At 40.2% G+C, this 14,363-nt stretch overlaps 1 protein-coding gene across 2 annotated transcripts; it reads left to right on the top strand.

Annotated features, from left to right (window-relative positions):
* Positions 1–5,948: 5,948 nt before the first annotated feature.
* On the top strand, positions 5,949–10,324 carry trim13 (tripartite motif containing 13). 2 transcript variants are annotated; one of them, XM_057851481.1, is made up of 2 exons: positions 5,949–6,020; positions 6,305–10,324. In XM_057851481.1, the coding sequence occupies exon 2, from the start codon at positions 6,314–6,316 to the stop codon at positions 7,442–7,444; it is 1,131 nt and encodes a 376-aa protein (XP_057707464.1). In that variant the 5' UTR covers positions 5,949–6,020; positions 6,305–6,313; the 3' UTR covers positions 7,445–10,324. The 2 variants fall into 2 exon arrangements, with proteins under 2 accessions (XP_057707464.1, XP_057707465.1); XM_057851482.1 differs by lacking the exon at positions 5,949–6,020 and adding an exon at positions 6,055–6,217.
* The last annotated feature ends 4,039 nt before the right edge of the window (positions 10,325–14,363 follow it).

Below are 14,363 nucleotides of genomic sequence, written 5' to 3'. Positions count from 1 at the left end.
TTTAAGTCACAGCGACACTATGAGGCGGAGGCCGGAGTTACATCAGCCAACCGCCCATCCAATCAGAGTGGAAACGATAGGCAGTTGCTCCTGATGGCATGGAAACAAGGGAAGGAAAAAATTTCCGGGTCAAAAATTCCCACACGTGACTATTGGATATGGATGTTACATAACCCCTGTGTGGGTTAAAAGTGAGTTTGAAAGTAATGGGAAAAAGCTAACAAGGCTAATCTTGATGAAATGGGGATTTTCAGTACAGTGCATGTTCATTTTTCCACATTCTCATATCTTTTGATGGTGTTACTATTATGGACTGTATTGACTTTTTCATTCTTATTTATTTATTTATTTATTTTTACTTTGGCGGGGATTCACATAGTTGTGAACCTCTCCTTTCCTTTGCTTGTGAACAACTGACCTTGAAAATGTTCTTTTTGATACTAAATCATGACACTCACCTGTTTCGGATGTTATGAAACAGTGTTTTCCTCAACCTTCATAGAGCAAGTGACTATTTTTGGTCATTAAAAAAAGTCTGCGTGGACATCAATTTTTTGGTCAGTGACAATATTAACATTTGCTATAGTATAGCGCTGCAACGATTAATCGCTTAACTCGAGGAATTCGATTAGAAAAAAAGCTTTCAATCAAATTTTGCTGTTTCGAGTTTTTTTTTTTGATGAGAGTGGCGTTGTAATGGTTTGTTATGAAAGTGTTTGCATGTAGTTATATTGATTTGGGTGGATACACTGCCCTCTACCGATATATGTCACATTTCCAAATATCGGTGCCGATAATGGTCCATCTCTACTTTTTAACCGATATCCCTATATTGTCTAACTCCAAAAATCCGATACGACTATATGCAGTCGTGGACAGAATTCACGCAAAAGCGTACGCATCGACTTCAGTCTTTATCACGAATGGGGAAAGGGGGAGGTGATGTATGCTGTAAAGCAGTCAGCACATTTGTAGTTTTGTTTCGTGTGGCAGGGTTCCTGGCACCCTCCTCAAAGTTAATTAGTGCCGGTGAAAGCAATACAGACGATATACAAGAGTTGTCATTCAACTAGTTGTCAGTTGACATGTCATCACAAATGTTCTAAAAGTATTTTATAGACAAGTTTCCTTACCGAAACAGGGACAGCGCCATCTTGAAAAATGTTAGAAAGAACAACATGAATTGCAGTTGAAGCAAGCAGAGTGTTGACAAAGTTAAAACTGCAAAATCAAACCAGAGGAACCCACGGAATCTCCAAAAATATATTCAGCATGATGTAGATGACACGCCTAGACTTTCTGTGCTGTGCGTCAACTCCTGGAAGCGCCATATATAAGTGGAATATTTTGATCAGCGTCCAGTTTCAAAGCACCAGTGTGGATCTACCTCGCCATACGCCTTAAATCAAAACCAGCTGCAGACAAGAAGTTAAAGATATGATTTAAACCTAAGGATATACAGTGCCCTCCATAATTATTGGCACCCCTGGTTAAGATGTGTTTTTTAGCTTCTAATATATTTTTTTTAATTCAAATAATATGGGACCTTAATGGAAAAAAGAGAAAAATCCAGCCTTCAATACAAGTGCATTCATTCAGTGGGGAAAAAATCCCACATAAAGAAAAAAACATTTGACATCAAATAATGTGTGCCACAATTATTAGCACCCCTGGTGTTAATACTTTGTACAACCTTTTGCCAACAAAACAAGGTCTGGGGACTGAGATGGCCATGGGAGGAGCTTGATTTTTTGTCTGGTGAATCATTTCTGTGTAGGTTTGGCCATATGTTTAGGGTCATTGTCTTGCTGAAAGACCCGATGACGACCCATCTTCAGCTTTCGGGCAGAGGACAACAGATTTTGATTTAAAATGTCCTGGTATTTCAAAGGATTCATGATGCCATGCACCCTAACAAGGTTCCCAGGGCCTTTGGAAGCGAAACAGCCCCACAGCATCACTGACCCACCCCCATACTTCACAGTGGGTATGAGGTGCTTTTCAGCATGCGCATCTTTCGTGGCACGCCAGACCCACTTAGAGTGTTTGTTGCCAAAAAGCTCAATCTTGGTCTCACACAAAAATACACACGGTCCCAGGCTTCAACTGGGACCGTGTGCTTTTGGTCATCATCGTAATAACAATATCAAAGGCAACATGTCGTTTCACGTGCTATAGTACTTTCTGATCACCGGACATATGAAAATACAGGGATAGGAAAAACATACCTTCCATAACACAGCGGCAACATGGCTACATAAACACCCGGTCTTTGTGGTGGCACGAGCTTGGTTCCACATCTGCCTTCATGATCATGTTGTCCTCCCATGTCGTGATGATGGCAGATGGATGCGGTATTTCCAAATTGTGTTTTATAAGAGATTTTGATGAGTAATATTAGTCCAGCTGCACTGTTGTTTTGAATGGAGAAATTCTTAAACCGAAGTTGCAAGCAGACATGCGGAACTACCTCGGAAACTTGTCTATAAAGGTTGAAAAGTTACCTAGTGTTGCTTTAACTCGTTGCTTGCCATTGACAACGATTGACCTCCAATTCATTTCAAGTAAGAGGCGGCTGTGAATGCTCATGTTCCTGTGCCATTGACCCAAGGGCATAGGTTTGCATAGGGACGGTAGGGACATAACACTAGCAACTTTTCAGGATGCTCAAATTGTCCCCAACAACTTTTAAGCAACCGTATTTGCATTATATAAAGAGTTTAGTTATATAGGTAATTTAGATTGTCTTCCCATATGCTGTAATGATAGAATAGACCCTACCATTATTAAGCGAATTATTTTCATTATGCTCAGATTTACATTTATCCCTTTTTACTTGCTGAATGTGCCGGTCCATTTTGCCCCAGCCCCCTCAAATGGATGTTTGGTTAGCTGATGACTTAAACCCCCCTGTCCCTCCACAAAGACACACATACAAACTCACACAGCTCCAACATATTCATGTCGATAACATGCGGCCTCCTCTGCCACCTTCGGAGAGGAGGGATATTATAAGTTTTTTTTTTTTTTTTTTTTTTCGGCCAGCAGCAGCCACCGCAAGTCATGTAAAAAGTAGGGCTGTCAAAATTATCGCGTTAATGGGCGGTAATTAATTTTCACGTTAAAATGTTTGATGCATTTAACGCACATGCCCCGCTCAAACAGATTAAAATGATAGCACAGTGTCATGTCCCCTTGTTGCTTACGTTTTTTGGTGTTTTGTCGCCCTCTGCTGGCGCTTGGGTGCGACTGATTTTATGGGTTTCAGCAACATGAGCATTGTGTAATTATTGACATCAACAATGGCGAGCTACTAGTTTATTTTTTGTTTGAAAATTTTACAAATGTTATTAAAACGAAAACATTAAGAGGGGTTTTAATATAAAATTTCTATAACTTGTACTAACATTTATCTTTTAAGAACTACGAGTATTTCTATTGTTGAAATTCGCCTCCCCAGTCAAGCCCCACGGAAACAGCGACAGCCAAACAAAGTGCCGCTCTGCCGATGCTGCCTCGCGCGCGCCAACCGAGAAGGCGGAATTTCGCGCGTTCATCTCTGATGTTAACCCTTTGCACTGACTCCATGTTCCAAAAGTTTGAATTTGACTCTCCGAAAGCAGGGTGACAATTTATTCGTCGACAATGGTCAAAAACAAGGCAAAAACAGACGACGGAGGGACCATTCTGGATCCAAAGCAAGGCTACATAGAAAATGTTTCCGAGCAGCAAATCTGTGTTATCTCAGTGTCTAGTGTTTTTTAAGTCCGTGGTGTAGGAGGGCCGGGCCGAAGGTGTGACTGCGTGTTGTTTCGGGACCATCCCTCTGTGGCCGGTCTTGGGCGGTTTTGGTTCGTGCGCGGCTGGGACGTGGTTACCACAGTGACCGACGCTGGTCTTGACATCCCAAGCGCCCGCTATCAACTTTGTTATCCGGGCTGGCGCTACTTGTTTTAGGACAAAGCGCGCTGGTCTTTGTCCTTGTTCATTGTCGGGAGAACTGATTGCCAGAGTTGGTGCATCAATCTTGCTTGTCACGCACATGTTGGGCTTCTGTGATAAGATGGCGTTGTGTATCTATTCTGTTTCTTTAAACTATGGTGTGCTATTTATTTTACATTAGGTGTGTTAGAGTAGTGCAGTCCTACAGTAAATATGAGAAATGATACTATTCCCTGGTTAATTATATTATGTGTGTTCGAGTAATGCAAACAGTTAGACGGTGCCTACGAGAAATGGTACCATTTTTCCTTTTCCGCCTCAGGAGCCCCGATAAGGTGATTAACTTTACTGTGTCAAGGGCACTGAGTGAAGTCTTCCTAAACTATAGTTAGATGAATGTGTTAGACTAATGCAAACAATAATATGGTGTGTGTGAGATTGGTACCTTTTCCCTTCAATCCCCCTCACGAGCCCCGACAGGGGATCGTAAAAACATGGATGTGGCCTTAGAACTTAGCTTCAGCAAGTGGTGGAAAAAAATGTAGCAATTGATGAACAGTTTAAACAGGGATGTGTGAAATTTGCAAGTCCCCCTCAGGACTCCTGTTAAATACTCTTTAAAACAATTTACTACCGCCTCAAAGGGTTAATCCTTGGTTGTCTCTGGTCTCGTGGCCATAGGCATCAGCTCACAGTGACCTCTTTGTACAGGTGTGTTGAGAACGATTTTTCATGATCAATTAGACGGGCTACCAATCCAGTTAGTCCTGTCGCTAGGAAAAATGAGATATACATTCAGTTAAATTTGGCCCCATAAATAAAAATAAAGTTAGTCTTTAGTTAGGAAAAATGAGAAACACACTAAGTAGTTAGATAGATAGTTAGATGAATGTGTTAGACTAATGCAAACAATAATATGGTGTGTGCAAGAACGGTACCTTTTCCCTTCGCTATCCATGGATTGCTTTAACAGAATGTTAATAATGTTAATGCCATCTTGTTCATTTATTATTATAATAAACAAATACAGTACTTATGTACAGTATTTTGAATGTATATATCCATCTTGTGTCTTATCTTTCCATGCCAACAATAATTTACAGAAAAATATGGCACATTTCATAGATGGTTTGAATTGCGATTAATTACGATTAATTAATTTTTAAGCTTTGATTAACCCGATTAAACATTTTAATTGTTTGGCAGCCCTAGTAAAAAGACATCAATATGGGGGAAACACCAAAAATTTTGCTACTGAAAGTCCGGCCTGCATCAGAGATAGCATAACATTTAACTTGCTAACCTGCAAAACTACTGTGGTCAGGCCAGCCTCCACAAGTAAGAACAAAGTCCAGCTAGCCGTCCCTTATTTGGATCATTGTTTGCATTATGTGCATTACAGTAATATCGTCCCTACCAATGTTGAGACCCAACCATTGACGGTACAAGACGTCAAATCCATTTTGACTGGAAGAGCCTATAAGCGATCTCTCCCAGTCAAAATGAATTGAACGTCTAACGCCGTCAATGGCAGCTAATGAGTTAAATGAGTGCCCTTTAAAGGCCATTATGGTCTTTCTTTTGCGTTTGCAACGTGATGTATATTGTGACACTTGAGTGTTGATAAATTTGGTTTAATTAGCATATTTTATCCCAATATTGCACATTCACACACACGTAGTGACAGAAGTGGGGCAGCACGAGAATGAGCGCTAAAGTAGGGCTTAAAACCAAAGTTGACAGCTTTTCCACGCTATTGTGTTTTGCATGGCAACAGCCCGTCCCGCCTCTATACGACTTCTAGAGACCGTCTGCAAAAAGACATTTTTAATAAAAACGAAAAATAGTTGTTAGTATTGCATGTCAATTAGATAATTGTAAAAATGATAAGAATGTTTAAGGTGTTGCAAATGATAAAAAATAGTAATAATTAATCGCTTATTTGCTTTTAAGTAATTCTATTTGTTGTTGTTGTTGTTTTTGTTACCCTGGGTTCAAAGGGTTAACCACGAACCCGGAAGTAGGTTGATGAAGTCTGCTCGGCAACAAACGACACGATTGCGTCGTAACAGCAGCTGGTGAGTGAGCGCTTTGCTTTTTTCCCCCTACTCCTGCTTGTTACTATGCGAAGTTAAACTTGTCACGGGATCGCAACGAGCTTCTTGACAGCGAGCGTCCGTCGACGGCGGTTCCTTCCCGGGGCTCTCCGTCGTTTGTTTATTGTCGCGTCCATTTTGATTTTTCAAATCCGTCAAAATGTTACGTGGCGATCAAGGCGCGTACATGTCACGCCATGTAAATGAGCCTCACGGCGAGGAAGCTCCGACGTGACACCCGCTTTTTTTTTTTTTTATTTTGACAGGATCCCAACATGGAGCAACTCGAGGAGGAACTGACTTGCCCGATCTGTTGTGGTCTATTTGACGACCCAAGAGTGCTTCTCTGCTCGCACAGTTTCTGCCGGAGATGCCTGGAGGTTCTCCTGGAGCCCCCCCGGGGCTCCGCTTTCTCCAGGTCGCCGTTCAGGTGCCCGACTTGCCGCAAGGAAAGCCCGCACAACGGCGCGAACAGCCTCCAGGTTAACTACTCCCTTCGCGGTATAGTGGAGAAATACGCCCGGCTTAAAGAGACGCCCCAAACGGGCGTGTGCGCCCAGCATACCGGTCAGCCGCTTAATATGTTTTGCGCCACGGATTTGCGGCTGATTTGCGGCTGTTGCGCGACCGCCGACGAGCACCGGGACCACCGCTTCTGTTCCCTGGAGGAGGCGTACAAGCAGGAGAGACACGCATTCGAGGAGCTCCTCCGCGGGGCGGAGGGTTGGCCGAGCGCGGGTGCTCTCGCCCGGCTGGAGTCGTTGCGAGCGGCTAAGAAAAGGGCGCTCCAGGCGGTCAACGAGGACGCGGAGCGGGCGAGCGACTACTTCGAGAGGTTGACAGCCGCGCTGGAGAGCAAGAAAAGCGAGATCCTGTGCGACTTCGAGACGCAGAAGCTGGCCGTCATACAAGCGTACGACCCGGAGATGACGCGGCTGCGAGATATGCTGGATCGCCAGCGGAGCGCGCTGACTGAAGCCGAGGTGTTCCGCGGCGTCACGGAGCCGCTGGGTTTCCTGGAGCACATGCACGACTTCCGACGAACCCTCGCGGCTCTGAAGAAGGAGGAAGCGGGCAAGGAGACGCCGCCTCCCGCTCGGACACCTCCGGATGTCGCCCCGCTCGATGTCAAAAAGTGGGACGCGATGAAGCTCGGGGACGTTGATAAGATGACGGTGCCTCATGAGAGGGAGGTGACGGCGAGGGTTGGGAAATCACGCCGATCCACGCGGTGTCTCTCCTCGGCTATCCTGATGTGGGGGCTTTTATCCGCGGCTACCACGCTGCTGCTTCTCGGGGGGGTCACAGAAGAAGCTCTGTGGGAGGTGACTGATGCATCCACGCGGGTCGTGGGCAACTTCATTGACTCCGCTGTCAGTTACATTGGCGGATACACGTCGATTTAACCCTTTATAGGGCAAGTGACTATTTTTGGTACCACTAATAATTTTGAAACTATCTATATCGACGTGGCGTCTACATACAGCATACGTTGACATCATATTTTGATTATTCAGTGTTCATGTGGGGCCTACATGACCCAAAATATGATGAGATATGTCGATGCCAGTTCTCAAACATTTTTTTTTCATTAGTAATCGTTATTTCTTTTTCAATAGTTTGGGATGAATACATGAAGTTCTATATTAATAAAAAATCAAGAGCGTAGGTTTCGTCTCAACATTGGTGCATGTACACTTTTTGCATGGGGACGGGACATTAATAAGACCCAACAGATTGGGTGGACGGGGGTCAGGGCTACATTTCTCAAGAATGTAAACCTAATTAATTGATAGGCTAAATGATCAATGAAAAAAATAAATCCGTATTGATATATAATAACTTTCATGTGTATTGGTTCAGGTGATCCACCGTTCCATTTATACCTTTGTTTTCAAAAACTGCTAAAGAATCAGGTTGAAATATTCTAGAATAAATGTCTCGATTTAATTGGCAAATTCATATTTCAATATTTGAACATAAGAAGTTTGTATTCATTGTAATGTAAGTTAATAATCTGTTAACTATGCAGGAATGCAAAAATTAAACATTTGTCTTAAGACCACTCAACATTGTTGAGAAATTAATATAACATATATATGATATATAAAAATATAAATATAACTGGAAAAAAAAAAGTCCAGAAATAACAAAAATAAATAAAAATTCAGCCTTCCTTCAGGTACGACACTACTGCTTTTGCCACAAGCACAGCCAAACTCAACAAATGAAAGCTCATTTGGGCTGCTTTAAAACCACATACATAATATAAAAATGAAAATTGGAGTGAAGGGGATAAACTTTGGATCACTACATTTCTCACAATTTAATTAACGTTAACAGTGGAAAATACAGGAGGACACTTCTCTCAAAGCAGCGTCCTACTCTAGTTTTGCAGGTTAGCAAATTCACACAGTTTAATGCTATGCTAACTCTGATGCAGGTTGTACTTTCATTAGCAAAATTAGTGGTGGGTGCACTTCCACAACAATGACATCATTTTACATTACCTACAGTGGCTGCTGCTGGCTGAAAAAAAACCTTATAATATCCTTCCTCTTCGAAGGGGACGGCGGAGGCAGCATGTTGTGTTTCTGTCGGGGCTGTGAGTGTGTGTGTGTGCCGTCAAGTCATCAGGCAATCAAACATGCGTTTGAGGGGATAAAATGGACTGGCACATTCAGCAAGTGAAAAGGGTAAATTTAAGTCTGAACATAATGGAAATAATTGATTAATGATGGTAGGGTCAATTCTATCCTGACAGCAAATCGGAAGACAATCTAAACTACTGTACATATATGACTAAAGTCATTATATAATGCAAATAAGGTTGCTCAAAAGTTGGTGGGGAAAAAATTGGTAGTGTTATGTCCCTACGCAAACATACACCATTAAGTACTGTATACATACATAAATACCCTAATTTACGGACTATAAGCCGCAACTTTTTTCCCTCATTTTGAATCCTGTGGCTTATAGTCCAGTGCAGCTTATTTGTTGATTTATTTGGGTTAATAGGTAACACTTTATTTGACAGCGGCATTATAAGACTGTCATAAGGACATCATAATTATGACATGACACTATCATGGGCAGTAATGAATGCTTATGACAGATGTCAATATGTGTCATGTGGCATATTATGTCACTAACTCCATTTATGTCCAGCTCAGATCTTTTACGTCCATTCAAAAGTGAGATAAATTGCTTCATGACACTAACCAACATCTATTATAAGCATTCATTAATGCTTATGACAGTGTAATGTAATAATTATGACTGTCTTATGACATTATAATGACGCCACTATCCAAGAAAATGTTACCAAATACCATAACTAGCAATTAATGAAACAACTGGAACAGTAACTGAAGAATTAGCACAGAACATGATTTTATTTACATCTGTAGCGCCGCAATGCATGCTAGGAGGAATGTTGGATGACAACAGTGTTGACAGCAGGTGGCAGCAGAGGTTGACTGTCTCCTCCAAGGGAGCAGTGATGGCCAAATGAAGCTTTTAGAAACAATAAGGCTCTGCAGCCAATTGGTTCAAAGCTTAATGGTGGTTCATTTGGTCTCATGACAGTCTTATGATGCCATTGTCAAATGAAGTGTTACCAGTTAATATTTTTTGGTGTAAATATCCCATAATACAATGAGGACAACTGCAGCTTATAGTCCAGTGCGTCTTATCTATGAACAAATGCCGTTTTCATATCAAATTTGGTGGGTGGCGGCTTATAGTCAGGTGCGCCTTATAGTCCAGAACTTACGGTACATATACATATACCGTGTATATATATAGACTTGACGTCTACATACAGCATATGCGGACATTAAATTTTGATTATTCAGTGTTCAAGTGGGGCCTGCATGACCCAAAATATGATACGTGGATGCCAGTTCTGAAACATTTTTTTTCTCATTAGTTTGGTATGAATAAATAAAACTCTACATTGATAAAAATCAAGGGCGTAGGTTTGGTCCCAATATTGGTATAGGGATGATATAGCAGCATAACCTGCATGTACACTTTTTGCTGGGGACAGGACATTAATAAGCAGTGGCGCCTCCAGAAATTTTTCATAGGGGTGGCCAGATGGGGCCACTTCAAATCTTGGGGTGGCCAAAACTAAAAGCCATAATTTTAGGTTTTCATTATATTATTGCAGTAAAAAGGTCAGGAGAAAACTATCAGAAAGACTTAAGGACACGGCTACTGACATACTTTGGTGTATTGTGTAATATTTGATGTTACTAATGATTTAATGTGCATAGTCCATAACTGTCCGGTCAACATTTTGAGTTCCACAACAATTCTGTTTTATTGTGTTATGTATATATTAGGCATAAGGTGTACATTTAACTAGGGGCTGTCAAACGATTAAAATTTTTAATCGAGTTAATCACAGCTTAAAAATTAATTAATTGCAATTCAAACCATCTCTAAAATCTGCCATATTTTTCTGTAAATTATTGTTGGAATGGAAAGATAAGACACAAGACGGATATATACATTCAACATACTGTACATAAGTACTTTATTTTTTTTATTATAACAATAAATCCACAAGATGGCATTAACATTATTTCTGTGAAAGGGATCCACAGATAGAAAGACTTGTAATTCTTAACGGATAAATGTGAGTTTGTATATTGTAACTAAATATTGCCATCTAGTGTATTTGTTGAGCTTTCAGTAAATGATACTGCAGCGACTTAACTGTTCTGCTCAAATGCATGATGGGAAGTGGTGCAACCATGATTGTGTGTGGTTGCTGCAAATGCTATATCTTCTCTGCGTTAGGTACACTACAGGGTGTTAAGAAAAAGATCAACTCCTATCATTCTTCCCCACGTCGCTTCCCACAATATTTATAGTTGCTGTGGGAGAAATGACAAAGCATTTGCCAATTAAAAGCACAGCTCCAATGAATGCTTATGTCTGCTCCACTCACTGGACACTGCCTCTTATCTCTGTATATAAGTAAAACGGCGCCATTGTAGGCTGTTTACGGCAATGCGTGAGTGAGTCGTACCGCGAATGCGTTAATTGCGATAAATATTTTCACGTGATTAATTTAAAAAATTAATTACCGCCCGTTAATGCGATAAATTTGACAGCCCTATATTTAACAAAACAAAATAAATGCATTAATTTGGGATGAAATGCATAACTGATGCTACAACAATCTAACGATATACTGGCAAGCGGGGTGGCCAACCAATTGGTGGCGCCACTGTTAATTAGACGAAACAGATTGGGTGAATGGGGGTCAGGGCTACATTTCTCATGCATATCAACCTAATTAATTGATAGGCTAAATGATCAATGCAAAATAAATTCGTATTGACTTACTGCGTACTAACTTTCATGTACACTGGTTCAGGTGACATACCGTTCAATTCAAACCTTCGTTTCAAAAACTACTAAAGAAACATTAAACATTTCCAGAAGTCTGGATTTTATAAGCAAATTTAAATTGCATTATTTGAACACAAATTATATTTACATACACAATAAACTTGTTAATAATCTCTTACCCATCCAGGCATGCAAAAATTATGATTTTTTTCCCCCTTAGGACTACTCAACATTGTCTAAATCAATTAATTAAATATAACTAACGAAACTTCTTTGTCAGAGAATAACATAAATAAAAATGGAGCCTTCCTTCTAGTAAAACACTACTGCTTTTCTTCACAAACAGCCAAACTCAACAAAAAATGAACGCTCCTTTGAGATCACATAAAATATAATTGAAAATTGACTGACACACACACAGACTTGGGACCTCTCCCTCTCAGGAACTTTTTGACACATTTTCTGGTTCTTTAGTTTCCACCAGAGTTCACTACATTTCTCACAGTTTAATTAACGTTAACAGTCAAAAACCCCATATAGGACATTTTTCTCTCAGAAGCTTCCAACTCGAGTTATGATAACTCTGATGCAGGTCGGACATTCAGTCGTAAATTAGTGGTGTGTTCCCAGTGGCGCCTCCAGGGGGTGGCCAAGGGTGGAATTGGTTGGCCACCCCGCTTGCCAGAATATCGTTAGATTGTTGTAGCATCAGTAATCCATTTAATCCCAAATTAATCCATTTATTTTGTTTCGTTAAATGAAGGGCTGTCAAATTTATCGTGTTAACGGGTGGTAATTAATTTTTTACAATTAATCACGTGAAAATATTTATCGCAATTAACGCAGTCGTGGTACGACTCATTCGCGCTTTGCCGCAAACAGCCTACAATGGCGCCGTTTTACTTAAATACAGAGATAAGAGGTCAAGTGAGTGGAGTAGATACAAGCATTCATTGGGCCGTGCTTTTAATTGGCAAAACCTCCCACATCTCATCATCTCTCCCACACCGACTATAAATATTGTGGGAAGCGACGTGGGGAAGAATGACAGGAGTTGATCTTTTTCTTAACACCCTGTAGTGTACCCAACGCGGAGAAGATGTAGCATTTGCAGCCACCACACACAGTCATGGTTGCACCACTTCCCATCATGCTTTTGGGCAGAACAGTTAAGTCGCTACAGTATCATTTGCTGTAAAAAAGCTCAACAAATACACTAGATGGCAATATTTAGTCACAATATACAAACTCACATTTATCCTTTAAGAATTACAAGTCTTTCTAACCGTGGATCCCTTTCACAGAAAGAATGTTAATAATGTTAATGCCATCTTGTGGATTTATTGTTATAATAAACAAATACAGTACTTATGTACAGTATGTTGAATGTATATATCCGTCTTATCTTTCCATTCCAACAATAATTTACAGAAAAATATGGCATATTTTAGAGATTGTTTGAATTGCGATTAATTGCGATTAATTTTTAAGCTGTGATTAACTCGATTAAAATTTTTAATCGTTTGACAGCCCTAGTTAAATGTACACCTTATGCCTAATATATACATAACACAATAAAACAGAATTGTTGTGGAACCCAAAATGTTGACTGGACAGTTATGAACTATGCACATTAAATCATTAGTAACATCAAATATTACACTATAAACCAAAGTATATCAGTAGCCGTGTCCTTAAGTCTTTCTGATAGTTTTCCCCTGACCTTTTTACTGCAATAATATAATGAAAACCTGAAATTATGGCTTTTAGTTTTGGCCGCCCCAAGATTTTAAGTGGCCCTATCTGGCCCTCCCTATGAAAAATTTCTGGAGGCGCCACTGTGTGTTCCCCACCTCTACAACATTGACGTCTTTTTACATTATGTACAGTGGCTGCTGCTGCTGGCCGAATTAAAAAAAAAAAAGATTAAATTTTTTCCCCCCTCTTTGACGTTGGTGAAGGAAGCGGCATGAAATTATTCTGTCGGGGTCGGGGTGTGTGTGTGTGTGTGGGGGGGGGGTCTGGTCCAAGTTATCAGCCAATCAAACGTGCTTTTGAAGACTGAGTTAATTCACTTAATAATGGAAGGGTCAGTGACAACACACTGTATGTGAAGACAATCTAAATGACCTGTTTAACTGAAGCCATTATATAATGCAAATAAGGCTGCTTAAAAGTTGATGGGGACAATTTGAGCATCCTGAAAAGTTGGTCGTGTTATGTCCCTATTACGCCCTTGATAAAAATGCTCATAAGCAAGTATAAATGACTAAAAACAGAAATACACTTTGGTTATGGCCCTCAATAACAGTCTAAAGTCGGTTATTATTATTTTTGATTTCATAGTATTTAACTCATTGAAATGATTGACGTCCAATTCAATTTAAACTAGGAGGAGCGGTTGTGAATGCTCATCTTTCGATTTCATTGAGTCACTATTCAGCCTCTATTGAGTGTCCTATAAAGGGTTAAGTTGATTTTTATTTTTTGGTTTCTTTCGAGAACATCTTGTTAAGCTGCTGCCAGACCTACATTAATTTCGAAGCGGATTTCTCCATGTTCACTTTTACGTAATATTTTGCCAAATAATAAAACAAAAAGCATCACACGTTTTCCATCCTTGTTTGAACTAAAATGGATGCTTCAATTCATTTAGACTTATCCACGCACGCTTCAAGGTGACACGCAGTGACAGGGCCTGCGTGAAATTGCCATTAAAAAAAAAAGGTTTAGCAAAAATAAAGCACAAAAATGCAGTTAATACCATCAGTAATTAATATGAAATTTTCAGTGACTCATTTCGGCGGGAAAATAGCAATATGTGATTAAAAAAAAAAAATCACCGAACATTTCTCGGCCTCTTAACTAATACATTTATCAATTTCAAGGCAAAAGTGGGAAAAAATAAACCTCGAAAAATCTTTCCGATTTCGTTATGTAATACAATAATCTCTTCAT

Source organism: Corythoichthys intestinalis, chromosome 12 (assembly GCF_030265065.1).
Source record: "Corythoichthys intestinalis isolate RoL2023-P3 chromosome 12, ASM3026506v1, whole genome shotgun sequence".
Taxonomy (NCBI): domain Eukaryota; kingdom Metazoa; phylum Chordata; class Actinopteri; order Syngnathiformes; family Syngnathidae; genus Corythoichthys; species Corythoichthys intestinalis.
The sequence above is the reverse complement of the archived record's forward strand: the minus strand, read 5'-3'. Positions and strand labels throughout refer to the sequence as shown.

Excerpts from the sequence above, each read along its gene's own strand:
- trim13 (XM_057851481.1), top strand. The coding sequence starts at position 6,314 with ATGGAGCAACTCGAGGAGGAACTGACTTGCCCGATCTGTTGTGGTCTA.